Source organism: Salarias fasciatus, chromosome 10, assembly GCF_902148845.1.
Source record: "Salarias fasciatus chromosome 10, fSalaFa1.1, whole genome shotgun sequence".
NCBI classification, from domain to species: Eukaryota; Metazoa; Chordata; class Actinopteri; order Blenniiformes; family Blenniidae; genus Salarias; species Salarias fasciatus.
The window spans coordinates 14,601,685-14,620,612 of NC_043754.1; the positions used below are offsets into that span (position 1 = coordinate 14,601,685).

General features: G+C 43.2%; 1 protein-coding gene across 1 annotated transcript; it reads right to left on the reverse strand.

The window, feature by feature from the left end:
- Positions 1 to 4,499: 4,499 nt before the first annotated feature.
- LOC115395215 (uncharacterized) lies at positions 4,500 to 10,205 on the reverse strand. The gene is made up of 5 exons (XM_030100646.1): positions 10,176 to 10,205; positions 9,922 to 9,981; positions 9,378 to 9,695; positions 4,810 to 4,941; positions 4,500 to 4,716 (listed from the first exon to the last, which is right to left on the reverse strand). The coding sequence occupies exons 1-5, from the start codon at positions 10,192 to 10,194 to the stop codon at positions 4,622 to 4,624; spliced, it is 624 nt and encodes a 207-aa protein (XP_029956506.1). The 5' UTR covers positions 10,195 to 10,205; the 3' UTR covers positions 4,500 to 4,621.
- Between the last annotated feature and the right edge of the window lie 8,723 nt (positions 10,206 to 18,928).

Here is an 18,928-nt window from a genome sequence, read left to right on the forward strand (position 1 = left end):
TGCAAATGTCAGAATGTTAGAATTTCATCAGGTAAACGTTGTAAATGATCTTGAGCAAGTGCCCTGCGATATGCACAGGTCTAAATATTAAACCCAAACTCTGCAGGGAATTTTTTTTTACTTCAATGCAAATTCAGTGTGATTCAAAATTAAGACTGTAGATAGTTCAAGATATTATCTTGCTGTTAATGAGTCAGGGGCAGCTCTGCTATCATTAAGTAATAAACCCTTATTCAGCTCAATTTCCACTGAAAAATGGAAAATATTGCACTGAGCTTGTCATGTATAAAGCTACGCTCTTGCAGTCATGTCGGTGTCTTAATTGAATTTTCTTATTTTACTTAATAAAACTAGGGACCTTGTTCATCTTCATGCTGTTGAGTGAAGACACAGGGCCTGTTTTTTGTTCACACTGTGGAAAAAAAAATGTAACTGCTGTAGTTTCTGATTACTTTTAGCTAATATCAAGGTTCCCTGTGCTGCTATGAGCTTTACAGGAGACATCCCATCGTCCTTTGCCACCTTACACATTGGATGTTAGTAAGCGTTGTGGCCTGTGTTCCACTCTCTCATCTGGCTGCCCGCCAGGCCCATACAGTAAAACCCTGGAATAAAAGCTGCAGCTGTGGAAGCAGCAGGCAGTCAGACAAAAGTAAATGGAGTCATTCTCCAAATCAAGGCCAACGCATTGGACTGCTGCAGTTGTAACCCAATTATTCCCAGGCCACATGTTTTCAAAGCGGGGAACGCGAGGGTAGTGGGGGAAGCCCTCCTTCTTTCCCCTGCAGTCACCCCATAAAAACACACAAGGGCTCGAAGCGAGAGGGTGGCAGGGAGGGAAAGTTACTGTTCACGCTGAAGGTTTTAAAATATTGCAGGTAAATATGGTGCAGCACTGAAAGAAAGATGGACTCCCCACTCAGAGGAGGCGTGAGTGAGTGTTTTACATGTGGATTTAAATACTGTTACGGAAATCTGGAAAGGCCTGAAGTGATGATGTAAATTGTGCAGATCTGAATTTGTTTGGAAGGAAAATATCTGAAAAACAAAGGCAGTGAAAAGCAGCCAGAATAGGCTGCAGGCTGGAGAGGAGGGGAGCGACGGAGTTTGCACCACTCTGTATTGTAAGGAGTAACTGATGATGAGAGAGAGAGGAGTTGTTTCAGGGACTGGTGCACAGGGTAAGCTGTTCTCACCCATTAAACTCCTTTTAAACCTCCCTTGTCCTCTCCCACTCATCCTCCTCCTTCATCTTCTTCAGCTTGTCTCAGGGCCCAGAAAGTGACAGGGATCTGGAATCCCCCAATGGTACCAACATGGAGAGAAAGAATGAGAAATAAGTGAAGTGATATTGATGTGATCATTGGGTCAGTGTGTCACTGAGAAACATGCGTGAAAGAAAGAAGTGCAGCGGACACTCTGTGTTGCGTGCTGACTATTAGTGGAGAGAAAAGAAAAACATGTATCTGATGTGGGCCTAAATCACTGACAGGTATCTAAAGGAAGGATCATGCATCAGAAAAACAACACACGTTTCGAGCTTTAAAACAAATCTGCTGAATAGACAATATATAAAAATATACATGGTTTTTATTGTTAATATTAAAAACATTATTAATTTTATCAATGACTTTTAAAACTGAGCACATACATTTAGTGTAAATGACTACAAAGAAATGTTTTAATTTGCATTCAGGCTGATCTATAATTCACATTGATGGTACATTTTTCTATGTAATACATGATATGGTACAAAAAGACTGTTTTATTGTGTGCAGACAAACTTTTGCATATGTACACATGGCATGCACACATATATACATGTCTACACGACCTTCTTGGCATCTTGAGTTAAACATGTTGCTTTTTATGTTGGGCTTTTTTTAGGAGGGCTCATTCAGAGTAGTCTGTGGCACCATCATGTGGTCAGTAGTAGTCACTGCAGTTGGAGTTTTTGGCGCTCTGATGAAAACCCTGCAATTCTAGATTTAATCGAAATAAAATTAATGGGTCCAGTGAAACAACTTCTTTTCTTTTTTTAAATTAACATAAAACTATACCCACATATACATTTACAAATGTTCATTAAAAAACAAACAAACTATGACTTAAGTAGAGAATATGACTGAATTTTTTTTAATAGGATTCTACTATAGTTGTGTTATTGTCATTATTGCAATCTGATGCGTCATTGAAGTTAACCAGAATATTAGCACTACCTTTATAAGATTTGACCCAGTTCAATACAGACGCTAACCCACCTCAGGGGGAAAATGAAATCATACATCAATGCATGAATCTGTATTCTTTTCAAGCCATAATCCGCCGGTGTATTTCATCCCCACTGAAGGCGGTGCTGAAAGCGCTGAATGTTCTCTTCAAGTGTTCGAGTACCAACAACATCACCTGTGACACCTGAGCAGGGTTGGTAATGGTGACGGATCACATTTAATGGCTTTATGTTATTTAGAATACAAAATAAGACTAACTTTACAGTTACAGTTTAAGTTTCTAAACCTTGCTAAACCTTGCTGGTCCTGCGGCCATGTGCCTGCTGTGTAGTTCGTCTGTCAATGGTTAAAGGTTAAAGGTTAAAGTACTTTATTAATCCCCAGAGGGGAAATTCAGGTGTCCAGCAGCACATAGTGTAGCATACACATCAATATGCATTACAAACATGAATAATAAGTAAAATACCCCTTAACACAATTGGTTGGACGGTACAAACCACATCCTGAACCTCTCTGTCCTTCAGCGCACTGAAAGGAGTCGTGCACTGTGGTTGTTTTGCTGAGCAACCACAGTTTCATGCAGGGGGTGCCTGCTTTTCCTGGGGATGGACTCCATCACCCTCCTCATTCTGTTCTTCACCACTTCACCAACAGAATCCAGCTTGTCCAAACAATTACCCTCTTTGACCGTCATGCAGTTTCCCCAGCACACCACAGTGGAAAACACAGCACCGGCCACAACTGATTGGTAGACGTGTCCTGCGCCCTTTACCTGGATATTGCTTGGATATTACACGAGCGGGCGCCCTGACCCATCAGAGTCCTCCACCAGGAGGATTGTCATTCCACCTGGAGGTGGGGCACACGATTTGGGATCTCTCAGCAGGGTGGGGATCACCTCAGGAACTGACCCATCGTCCACTTGGCTTTTCCCTGAGGGAATTACAACCTATGGGCCGAGATGTGCTGGCGCACCCTTGGCCAGAGGGTCTCTGTGGTAAGTACCTCTTTGTGGTTTCCAAAGATCTTGATGGCAATGCCAGAGAATTCTTCAAGAGGGTCACATACTGTTGTGTGGGTCCCATGCTGCATACTGGGACTCTCTCGCAGTGAACCGTGGTCCTGGTCCTCCCCCCGACAGGTGTGATCTCTTGTCCCAGCACTTAGATTAATCTAATCAAGAGTGAATTACATAGAGGGAAATGTGCATTCACAGACCTGAACTATATTGTTACAAGGTACTGATGCTTTTTTATGGCTGTTGTTTTCTATTATCAACCTTTCAGAACAACGTAGGCCCTGTTTAAACCACAGCGCTTTCCTTCTGCAGTGTCTCTGCTTCAGCTTCTGACCACTGTTCATCTCAAAAAAAGAAACGAAAACCTCAGAGACAAAACAAGAAGAGACAGTTGATTTATTTTTGTTAGAAAGTGCTAAGCACCAGGTGTTATTTGAAATAAATGACCACACTGAACAGTTGAAATATGCTTTATTTCGACATCAGGCGTGATATTTAGTTCTATTAACATTATTAAACACATTTTGTGTAAGATCAAATTTTTAAGCAAAAAAGACGATGAAAGCTTTAACCTTCCCCTGCAAACAAGAGCAGAAAAAATTTTCCAGACGAAAGAGGACAAAATGTACCATCTGCTTTTTTTACCCAGCTGAATTTCTATTAAAAACATTAATAATGTAAATATTCACACACAAAAAGTATTGATCAGACAGTTGACAACCTGTCATAAAAGTCAGATTGTTCTGGAGAAGCAGGTGGAAATACAGTGATATTGTTGACATTATACTGCATTCTAACTATTGTTCTGATAGAAAAACCCAGTTAAAGTTATAATCTTTTCCAAAACTACTCAAACAAAAAAGTAAGTTATAATAAATAATATATAATAAAGTTATAATAAAACTGAAATGGTTTAAACCTTGGAGGGATTTCATTTGTTGTACTTTTCCACAGTTCTTTTCAGAGTTACATACAAGTCGTCTGTTATTTATTTATTTATTTATTTATTTATTTATTTATTTATTTATTCATATATAGACTTTGTATTTTATGATGCATAAAATGAGTGACGTGAGATTTGTTGTTGTTCGAAATGTTAGAGTAAATCATTGTGCTTCATGTTCATTTAAATTTGAATGTATCAGAATCAAACATTGCTGATATAATTAGCTCCATGAAATGCTTCTAAGTCTTTTCAAAATAAAACTAATGCAAATACAATAAACAGGACACAATATTTCACAATTCAGTCACAATTTGCAATTAATCTGTTTTATATCAAACAACGACCTTTTTCCACATTTATCTTTCAGAACATGAGTAATTTGATCTGTCACATTTTGTACTGATAATGACTTCGGAGGAAATAGAATCAAGGTTGTCCCTCGTCTGAGCTCGGCTTGTTTCCTCTTGCGTTGGAAATCACTCTGACTTCCGTGTAGGTTACTTCATCTTCCTGTGAGTTTCCTGTGAAAAAAACCCAAAAAACTGCTCTTAGCTCCAGGGAAGCGGAAGCTCTTTAAAATACTTTGTGGAACAGGATTATATACTTATGCTTACTTGTGCTGACTGTAGGTTGTCTTGGTTTCATCTGAAGTCTTGAAAGAGTAAGTGTGACCATCATAAGAAGAACGAGACTGACAGCGCTCACTATGACGACCACAGTCAGGGCAGGCAAGGTGGAACTGACATCTGCAGACACAAAGCATTCAATGGTCAGGCTGTTCAGCTTTAGAAAGATTCCCCTTTTATGTGTAATGGATTAAACAGAGGGCCATGATGAATCGTAAAATTGTGTGTCATTTAATTTATTGTACTGTAAAGGAATTGTGAAAGGTTGAGGAGGCGGTTATGGAGACTGCTGAAGGTTGCATGGAGGAAGAAGCATCTGCCAGAGAGCTGGCTTGTGGCTGAAGGTTGCTTCATTCCTAAAGAGGAAAATTCCACTTCTATACAACAGTTCCGCACAGTTTCACTTTTCAATGTGGAGGGGAAGGTCTTTTTCGGCATCTTAGCAAGAAGGTCGACCCATTTTCTGATGAGTAACAAATACATAGATGTTTCGGTGCAGAAAGGCGGAGTTCCTGGAGTGCCAGGCTGCATTGAGCACAACAGCGTCATCTCGAAGATTATTGAAGATGCAAAGAGAAACCGAGGCGACCTGGCAGTCCTACAGCTGGACTTCACCAATGCTTATGGAACCATGCCACATAAGTTGGTAGATGCCACCCAAAAGGCCTATCATGTCCCAGATATCATCCAGCCGCTCCTCCAGAACTATTGTGGCCATTTTAAGATGCGTTTCTCCTCCGGTAATGTCACCACCAAATGGCAGCGTCTGGAGGTTGGCATTGTCACCGGCGGTACCATTTCAGTGATTTTGTTTGCAGCAGCAATGAACCTCCTTGTGAAGTCGGTGGAAAAACCTAGACGAGGTGCTCTACTCTTGACTGGAACTCAGCAAGTCCCTATCAGGGCCTTCATGGAGGATCTCACAATTACAGCAAGATCAGTTCCAGAGGGCAGATGGATCTTAGAAGATCTAGTAAAGTTGACTAAGGCTGCTAGGATGCAGTTTAAGCCATCTAAATCCAGAAGCTTTGTTCTGAAGAAAAGGCGTGTGCAGGACCTTTATTGATTCAGAATGTGAGAAGAGATTGTCCCATCAGTCACGGAGAAACCAGTAAAAAGTTTGGGGAAGTGGTACCGAGCTCAACTGAATGATAAAGTTAGCGTGAAGGAAATGCTTAACCAGCTGAAGCATGGATGAGAGCCCTGGAGAAGAATGGCCTTCCAGGAAAGTATAAGGCCTGGGGCGACCAGCATGGAGTGCTTCCAAAGCTCTTGTGGCCTTTGCTCATTTACGAGGTTCCCCTATCGACGGTTGAGCTCTTGGAAAGGAAGATTAACAACTATTTGAGAAGGTGGCTGTCTGTACCCAGAAGTTTTTGCTCAATTGGTTTGTACAGTTCAGGAAGTAAGTTACAGCTTCCACTACCACCTGTCGTTGAAGAATTTAAAACTGCAAAGGTGCGACTTGCCGTGATGCTACGCGACAGTGATGATGAAGCGGTCTGACAGGCAGACATCAGAGTTCGGACAGGTCGCAAATGGACAGCTAGTCAGGCACTGTGTGAGGCAGAAGAACGTCTGCAACACAGTCGGAAAACACAGTGGACACGTGTGTCCACAGGAATTTTTGCGACAGCAGAGGATTGGGACATAAGAGTAGATCTTGGAAAACAGCTTAAATTTCCGGGAGAGATTATTGACACCAACTTCCGTCCTGACATTGTGATCTGGTCAAAAGTATCCAGACAGGTGGTCCTCTTGGAACTAACAGTGCCCTGGGCGGAAAGGATTGAAGAGGCACATGAGCGGAAGCGTGGGAAGTATCAGCCTCTGATTTCTGAGATCCAGCAGAAGGGCTGGAAAGCCTGGAATCTCCCAGTCGAAGTTGGCTGTAGAGGTTTTCCAGGGCAATCATTGTGGACAGCACTAGGAGCCCTTGGAATGAAAGGTCCTGTGCGCAAGACGCTGATTGGGAATGTTACGAAACAGGCAGAGACAGCGTCAAGATGGCTCTGGCTGAAGAGGGCTGAGCAATGGCGCAATCCAGCCAGCAGATAGGAGGGAGAGCAGAGCCAAGTGGAGAGGATCCGAGGTACAGAGGAAGTGGTTCCAGGACGCTGGTCCCGCTGTCAAGTCCCCCGGAGGTGTCGTGGGCTAATTAACGAAACACCTGTGAAAGGGGGTGCCCACCTGAAGACCTGTGAAGTCCCAAGGATCCAAACCACTAAGGCACTGCCCCAGAAGGCAAGCGATTTGTTTTGTAGCCAGCCACTCACATTAAGGAGCAATGGATAATCCCTGCCAGGTGAGGTGGGTGCGATGTTACATCGTTTTATGGATAATGAATCACTTTTGATTGAAAAATGACCAAACTGTATATCAAAGGCTTCCTGTTTTGGAAACTGGCAGCGCAACATGAAATGTTTCTGCTCCACTTGCAGCTGCTAAATAACATCAGAGATTTTGTTACATGTTGCGAAGGTATCTCAAACCCTTTTCCAGTTTGAATGCTAGAGTAACTAATCAATAACAAAAGAAATGTTGCAATAAAACATGCATGAAACAGTTAAAAGGAGAGAAAGTTTAACAGACAGGGAATTAATCCGGGGGGTCCAGTAACTGAGGTTGTAGATCCAGGGGGTCCAGTAACTGAGGTTGTATATCCGGGGGGTCCAGTAACTGAGGTTGTAGATCTGTGGGGTCCAGTAACTGAGGTTGTAGATGAATTCATTTCTGCTGTGGAAGGAAAAATACAATTGAAAAAATAAAAGTTTAAAGTAATGCATGTCTCCAACAATATCAATACATTCATATGTATATATATATATATATATATATATATACACACACACATACACTCACCGGCCACTTTATTAGGTACACCTTGCTAGTACCAGGTTGGACGCCCTTTCGCCTTCAGAGCTGCCTTAATCCTTCGTGGCATAGATTCAACAAGATACTGGAAACATTCCTCAGAGAGTTTGATCCATATTGACATGAGAGCATCATGCAGCTGCTGCAGATCCATGATGCGAATCTCCCGTTCCACCACATCCCAAAGGTGCTCTATTGGATTGAAATCTGGTGACTGTGGAGGCCATTTGAGCACAGTGAACTCATTGTCATGTTCAAGAAACCAGTCTGAGATGATTCCAGCTTTATGACATGGTGCATTATCCTGCTGGAAGTAGCCGTCAGAAGATGGGTACACCAGCCTGAACCGTTGCTACAAGGCAGGATGGATCCATGCTTTCATGTGGTTGACGCCAAATTCTGACGCTGCCATCCGAATGTCGCAGCAGAAATCGAGACTCATCAGACGAGGCAACGTTTTTCCAATCTTCTGTTGTCCAATTTCGGTGAGCCTGTGTGAATTGTAGCCTTAGTTTCCTGTTCTTAGCTAACAGGAGTGGCACCCGGTTTGGTCTTCTGCTGCTGTAGCCCCTCTGCCTCAAGGTTCAACGTGTTGTGCGTTCAGAGATGCTCTTCTGCATACCTTGGTTGTAACGAGTGGCTATTTGAGTTGCTGTTGCCTTTATATCAGCTCGAACCAGTCTGGCCATTCTACTCTGACCTCTGACATTAACAAGGCATTTTCACCCACAGAACTGCCGCTCACTGGATATTTTCTCTTTTTCGGACCATTCTCTGTAAACCCGAGGCATGGTTGTGAGTGAAAATCCCAGTAGACCAGCAGTTTCTGAAATTCTCAGACCAGTCTGTCTGACACCAACAACCATGCCTCGTTCAAAGTCACTCAAATCACCTTTCTTCCCCGTCCTGATGCTCGGGTTGAACTGCAGCAGATCGTCTTGACCATGTCTACATGCCTAAATGTATTGAGTTGCTGCCATGTGATTGGCTGATTTGAAATTTGGTTAACCAGCAGTTGGACAGGTGTGTCTAATGAAGTGGCTGGTGAGTTTAAGATTCAGAAATAATCAAGATTTTTTTTTGTCAAATCAAATTTCCAAATCAAACCATTATCAACATCCAAGTATTCCTTTTAATTAATAAAAGTGCTGCCAAACTAATAAAAGTCAGACAGTTTGGCTCAGACTTGCATTTTTAACCAACCTGATATGCATGTTAACGCTAAGGATTTTAAATATATCAGATTATGTTAATTTTGCACAGAAAAAAATTAACAATATATATTGCACACAAGAGAACAATATTATTTAAAAAATGCAGTGTGTCAATTTGTCAATAATGAAATAATTACTCAAATGAAATTCTCTCTTAAAAATATTATTTCATTAACAACTTTAAAGGTGAAATGAAAGGCTAAGTTTTAACTCCTGTTTCAAGTATTTGATCAATTATCATATAAATTCAGACTGATAAAAATTATTGACTATTTGTTCTATTGTTATTTAGTGCAAAACATGTAATGAGCCAATATCATGTAATGACAGTTTTCTGTCTTATTTTAATCTTATGGGTAAAACCTAATGTGTTTCTTTGTGAAATGTATAAAATACTGAGTGATACCATGAAGAATACAAGATAAATTGCTGCATTTGTTAGTTCATGGACAAATTAAAGATACATACCAGATATTTCCACTCTCATGGTGGTTTTCTTCAGTAACTTTCCTTCAGAGTTGAATTCTTGCATTGTGTAATTTCCAGAGTGATTTTTCCTGCTGTTGGTGAGACTGAATGTTCCCATGTCAATGATTTCAAACTCATAACCCTCTTGTGATTTCACTTCTCCAGAGAGCTCCTTTTTCAAGACCCAGTATTTGCCATCCTTTACCAGGCGGAGCTCAGACTGTGTCACATTTGACAGATGGAATATCAATGGTTGTCCTTCCTCTCCAAGACACAGATGAGATTCATTGGGTTCAGAGAAATTGCATTCAAAGGATCCTGCGAGAAAAAAAAAAGGAGCATAATAAAGAGAGAACCAAAAAGGCTGAAATCCACATCTACAGAAACATTTTCACCAGGTCGTCTCAAATGAATGTTATTAGAACATGTGAGAAAACTGTACATAGAAAGTTCAAACTTATTCAACATTCAAGTATTATTAAAATGTATATTTTTTTAGTTTGTAAGTACCTTTTTCATATCCTTTAAAGAAAAAAATGATTACCTTTTGTCAGAACCATTGTTGCCAGGCCCATCACAACCATACAGAGGGAAATCATTGTTTCTGTAACACATATTAACATGTGATCACATTTTAGAATCAATTCAATTTTCACACAGTGCGTGACCAAATTTTTATGAAGTTACCAAACTGCATTTCATTAGTAAAAATATTCAATGTAAGGAAAAATCAAGAAGGTTCTAAGAATCTAAGAATGTAAATTATTGTTGGCATTGTTTTGTTCAGTTGTCACTCACCACATCCACGGTGCTGCATGTCTGATCTGCTGTCTGACACCAAGCAGACTGATTTAGAGCCTGTTCTCCTTCTGGTGTCTCTGTTTTGAGAATCAAGCAACTGCTGTTCTCACGCCTCGCTGTTTCGTTGTTATTTTTTTACTTTACATGAAGTTTGTGGAAGAGCCTCTTCTTATTTTTCTTGGTGACAGTGTCAGTGTATGTTTGATACAATTAACAAACCATTTTCAACACTTTTAACAATAAATACCAAAGAGATATGGATATGGATCATCTCTTCATGTTAAGAAAATTCGAGAGGTCAGATCATAACCATCGAATGACAAGACGTCATAAGACAAGGCAAGGGAAATTCCTTTCTTTTGCATTATTCAGACACAAGACAGTTCACAGTGCTTTACAAGGAAATACAGAAGACACATTAAAACAAAATGATTATATAACTATATGGATGGAAATACTGTATGGGAGACTATTAAAGATTAAGGTCTTGTCCATCGGAGGACAGTGATAAGAACTTATTCTAGCAGTGGTTCATGAGACTGAAAATGATTTGAAATCAGCTCCACATGTGACACAATTTGTGTTTCTTGAAGTTTTTGAATTTAAAATTAGTGAATTATTTCCCCCTTCTTCAACTCATAATAACTTCAGAACACGTTTGTCATCTGTGGATGATCCGGGTGAGCAGGATGGATTGAATTTAAAGTCAGCACAGCCAACAATGAATGATTCTTTCAAAATCAGATAAATTAAATGCTGCTTTACAGGAAAGCATTTTTTTTTACCGCTATCATGATTGTAAATATTTTTTTCGAGGATAAATGGTAAATATATATTTTCCCAACAAACAGGTGGCAGCTTGTGAAAATGTTGAGTGATCAGTAGCTCTGAGCTCTGCAGATATTAGAACACATATTTTCTGTCACACACTGTTCAATAACTGTGTCTATTTAAATGAACTGCACATTTGAGCATCGACTACAAGTTGAATATTTTCTGCATCACCTCAGTTTCCCAACAGACAGCAAAACCTCTGCAAATAAAGTGTGTAGACTGACCACAGTTTCAGTTCTGTTTTCATTTTTTTTTACAGTACTTTATTCTAAAGTGAAGAAAAACATCATCTCATGGCCACTGTGACCAGACGGGAATATATTCTATTACTTCCAGGGAGGTGTCAAAGTATTTTGTGAAACAACCACACAGTGATTTTCATGCGTGGCACATCAGATCAGACGTTACATGACTTTACTTCTGATCTTTCTGCCTCTTGTTGCACCAACAAAGTTCATTGAGTTCATGAAGAGCAGCTTGTGAAAATCATTGTTAGGCCCGGCTTTAGCATTGACAGAGTCCTCTGGGAAGACTTCTGATAAGTCCTCCCTGGTTAATTATCACTCTGTGCAATGAGAACAATAAAGTCTTTCAATTCTACTTTCCATTCAACTCAGTGACGAGAATTTACACTTTTAATTGTAAATGTTGTCAGTTGTACGAGACGTGACCATATCTGGTAATATGTTTGTTTTGAGCTGAAGTGAGCTGCGGGTAAGTTTAGCATCTGGGAAGATGCGTAAGACGAAGACTTGAGTCCCTCTCCCACACCTCACGTCTTCGTCTGCTCTTCGGCTATCTTAAGCTGCCTGGTGTCTCCACCCTTGCTCTGAGATCTTGTGGGTTTCACTTCACTTCATCAGCGCTGCACTGGGGTTGTTCTTCAATATAGTGATTTGGTTGATTCTCAAGTAAGATCAGCAGAAATCTCACAAACAAGAAGTCCTCCTGTGGAACATAATATAGAAAGCATCTTTCTGATGCATAGAGCATGGAGTAATTAATTTTCAGTGACACAATTGACTTTCCTGCACAGCAAAATCGAAAGTGTTATTTCAACTCCCATGGTGTTAAATTTAACACTTTTTCTGTGTTCATATAATTCTCGTGGACTCTGAGTTAAATTTACTCTTTTGAAAGTGTTAACATTTTAACTCCCTCCTTGTGTTAAATTTTTAGCAGCCACAGTGTTATTTTATCACCAACTGGAATTTGGCACTCAGAGAGTCCTTACAAAAACTCCAAAATTCCACCGACGGTGCAGGAGCCGGGGTCCAATCCCTTGTCTGAACGCCACGACGCAAAGACGTGCCACAGAGACCTGTAAGACTTGATAGTAGAGTAGAGTGAATAGTGGACACCACCGCTGGGGGGAGATCTAGCCCTGCTCGTCTCACCCTTTCATGAGTGCCCACAGCTGCTAAGCTGAGATTATCAAGAAAAGTAAATTCTAGACAAAACATTCGTGGTTCCTCACACATCTGAGTGTGTGAGAACTACGGTTAGTTATAACAAATAAATCTTAGCACTACAAAACAAGTAAGCATGCACTCATTTGAAATTTCCACCACAGCATCCAAACCAAGAGTCACCTGCCCAAGACATGGCATTGTCAGGTCCGGCTTTAGCATTTAGGACCGCCTCTCTACCCCGAGAGGGGGTCCGTCTGACAACATGATCGAAAACCAAAGTGGGCACTGTGCGTTCTCTGCACTGGCGAAAAGGTCGGCCATGGGTGGCCGAACCTGCGCCAGATCTGGGTTATTACTCAGGGCGATAGGCACCACTCTTTGGGCAGTGGGCTTCCTTGAGACATCCTGTCCGTGCCAACATTGTGAGCCCCAGGCACATGTTGCGCTCTCAGAGAGGACAGGTGAGAATCTGCCAATAGCAGAATCTCTACCACCTTGCAATGCAGAGGAGGGGATCTGGTCCCCCCCTGTCTGTTCAAGTAGACCACCACTGTGGTGTTGTCTGAGCTGACCAGGACATGTTTGCCCAGCAACCTGGACTGGAAATGAAGCAGCACCTTGTGCACCGCAGTCATTTACAAAACATTGATGTGAGAGGGCGTGGACTCCCAGAAACCGCCCACAGTGGAGTGGTCCAGAGTGCTGCTCCATCCTGCAAGTGACGCATCCGTGAACACCTCAACGTGATGCAAGACGCAGCCTATGCGAACTCCCTGCTGGAGGTGATCCAGGTTCAACCAGAACGCGAGATCCTCCCGCGTCGGCAGCGGAATCGAGACTTTCTTGTGCCTGTCCTGCATGAAAGTAGGCGGAGGCGACTGAACCATCTCTGGAGCCTGTGCATGTGAAGGAGATCCAGGCACGACCACCGGATGAGCCACAACCATCATACCCAGAACAGCCCTTACCTGGTGGACCCGCACTACGGGAAACGCAGTCTGGTCCGCAGCAGGGAGAAGAGCGAGCTCTGCCTCACCTTGGAGAGCCCAGCTGTCATGGTCACTGCATCCAACTCCAGGCCCAGGTACTTGGACCGCTGAGCCAGGAGAAGCGCACTCTTGTCTTTGTTCATGACGAACCCCAGTCGTGTGTCGTAGGACGTGACGAAGAACTTGAGTTGCGTATTCCTTGCCCTCATTCTGTTTTCCACCAATTCACCAACAGAATCCACCCCTCTCCCCATCATCAACACATACCTCCAGATCAGCTTGTCCAACCGATTACCCTTTTTGACTGTCATGCAGTTTCCCCAGCACAACACAACAAAAAACACAGAACCGGCCACAATTAATTGGTCAAAGTGTCCTGTGCCCTTTACTTGGTTATTGCATGGACGTTTTCTTGGACCTACTGCGTGATACTGGTGGTGTCAGCTGGGCCATGACCGACGAAGATGGCATTCGCATCCACCTCTCCTGGTGGGGGGCATCTTACGAGAGCGCAGAAGGAAGAGGAAGCCGCTGTGTAACCTTCCACTCCTGGATGTAGCTTCAACTAAGCTACCAGCCTGGTGGCCCAGCTTCTGCACCCTGGGTGGTGTTCATGACCCCCTTCCTCAACTTAATGCCTTGTTCCTGTCTAGGCCGACCGAGCCAAACTTTTTAGGGTCAGTTTGGAGCCTGGCGTTCCCTTTTCTGGAAATATCTTTGGCCAAACATTGCTGGCCTTGTGGTTTTTGCGTCAGCTGCGTATACGGCTTCCGTACCCATTACGTCAGTTTATCACACATAAGAAGTGGTATATCAGGCACAATGTATGGTTTCAGAACTGTGCTACTGGTGCCGCCCTCCTCCAGGATGATGAGAGTGCTCGGGCCTGGATCCTGCTTGGATGCTGAGTGGGACCATCGTTGGAGGTTCAGGGTGTTGCAGCAGCTCCTCCTGGCTCTGCTTGGTGGAAGAACAGGGCTTCCTGTCAAGGGCGTCCTGTTGGGTGTGGCCCCAGCCCACCAAGAGACTGTCACCACGGATGCCAGTCTCTCCAGGTGGGGCGCTATCTGGTTTTGCACAGCAGTTCAGTTGTTAAATCTGGGGTTGCGTCTGAGCAGTGACCTGTCCCTCCCATTGCGTCTGGCTTGGCTGTAGCGATTAACTGCTTGTATCTGTGTGCTTGTACATTATAGGGAAATAGTCTGTTTTTTGTGTTACTTTAGTTATTAGTTCTATTCCTTTGGAATAGTCTTGTTTCTTCGTTTTGTGTTCTTTTTGGCTTATGGTGTCCCTTAGTTTGTATTCCAACCCTCTTTTCTTATAAACACCTCTGTTCACCCTTTTACATCTGGGTTTTATGTTACCTCCGTTTCCTCCTTTAAGAGCCGCCTACGTAACATCAGTGTACTGGAGCAGTAGACCTGGCCCTGAAATTCATGTACTTGTACAGCCAGACAACAACTCAGCCGTCTCCCACAGCAACCACCACCAGGGCAGCACCAGGTCCACCTGGTCATTGCAGGCCTCCCAGAGGCCGAGAGACTCCCAGAGACTTCTCAGGTGGGCTGCACCCTGTCCAGCCAGTCTGCCGGTCAGGTATCTGCCCACTAGTGGGCTCCCTTACCCATCAGAGTCCTCCACCAGGAGGATTGTCATTCCATCTGGAGGTGGGGCACACTATGTGGGATCTCTCAGCAGGGCGGGGATCACATCAGAGCAACCGACCCACCCTCCACTTGGTTTATCCCTGAGGAAATTACCAACCTATCCCAGATAGCATATGGATGTGGGCCACTTCAGGCAACAATCTGGCACTGTAGACATTCTTCTGGGCCGCAAAAAACAGATGTAAGCCTAAACTGGCCCATGTGGTAAATACTACATTTGGCCCATACCTCATAAAACAAATATGGCCCATGATTGGCAAATACATGGCAGAGTAGGGAATAGTTATTCTGTAGGTGAACCAAGGCTGGGCCACATATGGTTCAGCACATGTGGCCCACCTTTGCTGAAACTCATTTGGGCCACTTTTGGCCGAAAGACGGCAGTCAGCATCGACTAATCTGGATGTGAGCCTGCAGTGGGCCACATACGAGAAAACGCACATGGCCCACCTTTGCTGAAACACATTTGGGCCAATTTTGGCCGAAAGACGGCAGTCAGCATCGACTAATCTGGATGTGAGCCTAAAGTGGCCCACATATGAGAAAATGCACATGGCCCACCTTTGCTGAAACACATTTGGGCCAGTTTTGGCCGAAAGATGGCAGTCAGCATCGACTAATCTGGATGTGAGCCTACAGTGGGCCACATACGAGAAAACGCACATGGCCCACCTTTGCTGAAACACATTTGGGCCAATTTTGGCAGAAAGACGGCAATCAGCATCTACTAATCTGGATGTGAGCCTAAAGTGGCCCACATGTAACATGGTGGGGTCCATACTTTGTGAAGTACAAATGTTGCAGGGCAAGAAAAGACAAGAAAAGCTATGTTAGTTTGCTTCTCTCATTGAACAGCTGTCCACTATTACTTGCTCCTAGCTGTATCTACAATTTCAATTAGCAGACACTTACAACAGATATAACATACAACCATTACACTCACATTTAAAACTAGGGACAATTTAGGGTGGCCAATTAAACTGACATACATGTTTTTGGACTGTGGGAGGAAGCCAGAATAGGGAACCCATGCCAACTCCACACAGAAAAGCCCCAAGCCCTGGCCAGTACTTGAACCAGTGGCGGCTGCTGGTCTTCCAAAGAGGGGAAGCTCATTTTCAGCATACATTGTAATATGTGTAATCTGTTTTTTGTATGTAAATTCTATTAGCTTTCATGCCTTTTGTATGCCCTGTCAAAGTTAGACAGATCCTCAAAGCCCACTTGTGACCAGACAACACCTCCCTGAGATAGTTTCATCCAGAGGCATGGCCAGCAGTACATTTTATTGGTGACAGCACTTCCAGTCAGCAGCTCACCTTGTCAGACCAGGACAGCTGAAAGGACCTGTTACTTTTCCCCACCTTTCGGCGCCAGCTCAGTCTTAGGAGTTGATCTGTTATGCAGTTTAACACCAATTTTCTCTTCGTAAGGAAGACTATCAAATGGCTTCACCAAAATCCGGTCCACAACATTCACATTGTCTGCCGTTGTGTGCAGCTCGCGAGCAGCTGGAGCTGCTGGAGGCTGGAGCGCTGTGTGAGAGAAGGGGAGAAGCTCCACAGCTGCTAGTCGAGGACAGAAACCACAGAGTGACCGAAACGAGTCTCCAAACACAACGCTAGTCGTTTTTCACAAACACAAAGTCTCCAGGGATCAGCAAAGCCTCCGAATCAACTCAGAACAACAGAATGAAAAACTTCAGAAGCACTTTGGTGCCTTTTTTTTACTTCAAGATCGCTGATTTGCTCATTTCGCTGTCAATCAAGCTTCAGACAGATCATCCAATCACCACGCAGAAGCTCAGCGTCCAGGACAGCCCACTGCCCCATAGACCCCCAGAGACGCTGAGCGTCCGTGGGCGGGACCAGCCCAGTATTTTATCCAATGAGCGTCCAGCTTCACTGCAGCAGAACAACCCACTCTAGCTTCCGCATGGACACTCAGCGTCCGGCTGTTTAAAGCGCTGTGCTGCTGCGAGGAGGAGTGAGAAAAAAGCCGAGTCAATTACTTGAGATAAGTAGCCGATTCTGAACAAAAGATGAACGTGTTGTAGCGCATATTTAGTCAATGAAATGTTCACACAACAGTAAATATTGGACCACTTATTTTTTGACATTTTAGGGGAAGTTGAGCTTCCCTTGCAGTCTTAGAGCAATCGCCACTGACTTGAACCCAGGACCCTCTTACTGTGAGACAAGAGCATTAACTACTACGCCACCATGCATAGCTATGCAAACTGCTACTGCTTTTCTTTTGTCCAGATCATCTGTTATTAACTAAACCATAAACATAAGATAAGATAAGATAAGATAAGATAAGATAAGATAAGATAAGATAAGATAAGATGACTTTATATTCCTTTTTCAGTGGAATGTTCCATGATGTACCTGAACATATCACCCACAGTGACAGGTTTTTTTTTTTTGTTTTGTTTGTTTGTTTGTTTGTTTGTTTTTTGTTAATGAAGTCAACTACTAAGTCTGTATGCAGTGAAGGATCATATCTTTATTCAAATTCTACTTTCCGTTATGGTTTTTCCTGCTTCAAGTCGGAGTTTTCCAAATTACCGAGTCCTTTAAATGCATCATATTTGAATTGACGAATGGGCACAAGGAAGCAATTGCTGTAAACCTGCAGCTGTGACTTCTATCCAGAACAGAAGAGAAGTCATGGTGAGGTAAGTCCCTGAACAAAAAATAAAAGAGTGAATTAATCTGTCTGTTGGAAACATTTAGCTGTTTTTGTTGGAACGTTACATTGTTTTGTCAGGTTGCCAGTGCTGCAAAAATGTTAGGTAGTTAACGTTCACTTTTATGTAAGGACAGGGCCCGAGGGGGGCGCCGCGGTCGTACAAGGGGCGCCATGATGCTCTGTGTTCCGTGTGCCCCGCTGTGCAGCGGTCCGACGCACCGCGCTCCTCGTCCTCGGCGCTGCCTGGCACTGATCGGTATTGTTCGGTATCGCTCCTCAGCTCAGAAGTTAGCACTTCACTGCAACCATGTCCAGTAACCACAGAGCTGCTTTACTGAGTCAACAAAATGTTCTTTTGTGCATTTCTTAAAGGGCCAGATGAAGATGAGATGATGCTGGGGCCGTGATTGTTTTGCAGTGAGCGTTGGAGGTCAACAAGTGTTCCACTGAGTCAGAATTTTGTTATTTTTTTTTATTTTGTTTTGCCTATTTTGGGGCACAGGTTAAAAAAATAAAGGATCATTAGTTCTCTACTTTTCACAAGTTGTTTCTCGCGTCTGGTTATTTCTTCATTTCTTCAGAAGGTATCTTCATCTTTGACCCTGATGAGTCCCAAGACTGGACCACTGCATGCCACCATTTAACACAATATCTGGAGGTACCGAAATAATATGTAGCCACAAATTCACACGACACCAGTTCTGCTTCATTTATATGATGTGTTCATGTTTGACCTAGAACTTTGTCATGGTGTAGGCTTGACAAGATCTGCCCAGATAGCAAAAAATTTTCGGCCTATATCTGGCCCATACCTGACATGTTCACACGGCCCACGTACCCCATGGAATGATGGCACTTGGGAAGTCCGCTCCTGTTTGCCAAAAGTGGGCCACAATCAAGCCTTCACACTGCCAGATGTCAACCATAAACCTGCCAAATAAACCAACACTCAACCAAATGTGGGCCACTAGCTAAATTCTTGTGGCCCATATCTGGCCCATACCTGACATGTTCATACGGCCCATGTACCACATGGAATGATGACACTTGGGAGGTCCGCTCCTGTTTGCCAAAAGTGGGCCACAACCAAGCCTTTACAATGCCAGATGTCAACCAAAACCAGGCCAAATAAACCAGCACTCACCCAAATTTGG

Bases quoted from the DNA above. Each gene is read 5' to 3' on its own strand.
- LOC115395215 (XM_030100646.1), bottom strand. The intron at 4,942-9,377 runs GTATGTATCTTT...TTGTGTCTGCAG, and splicing joins CATGAGAGTGGAAATATCTG to ATGTCAGTTCCACCTTGCCT. The intron at 4,717-4,809 runs GTAAGCATAAGT...TTTTTTTCACAG, and splicing joins ACAACCTACAGTCAGCACAA to GAAACTCACAGGAAGATGAA.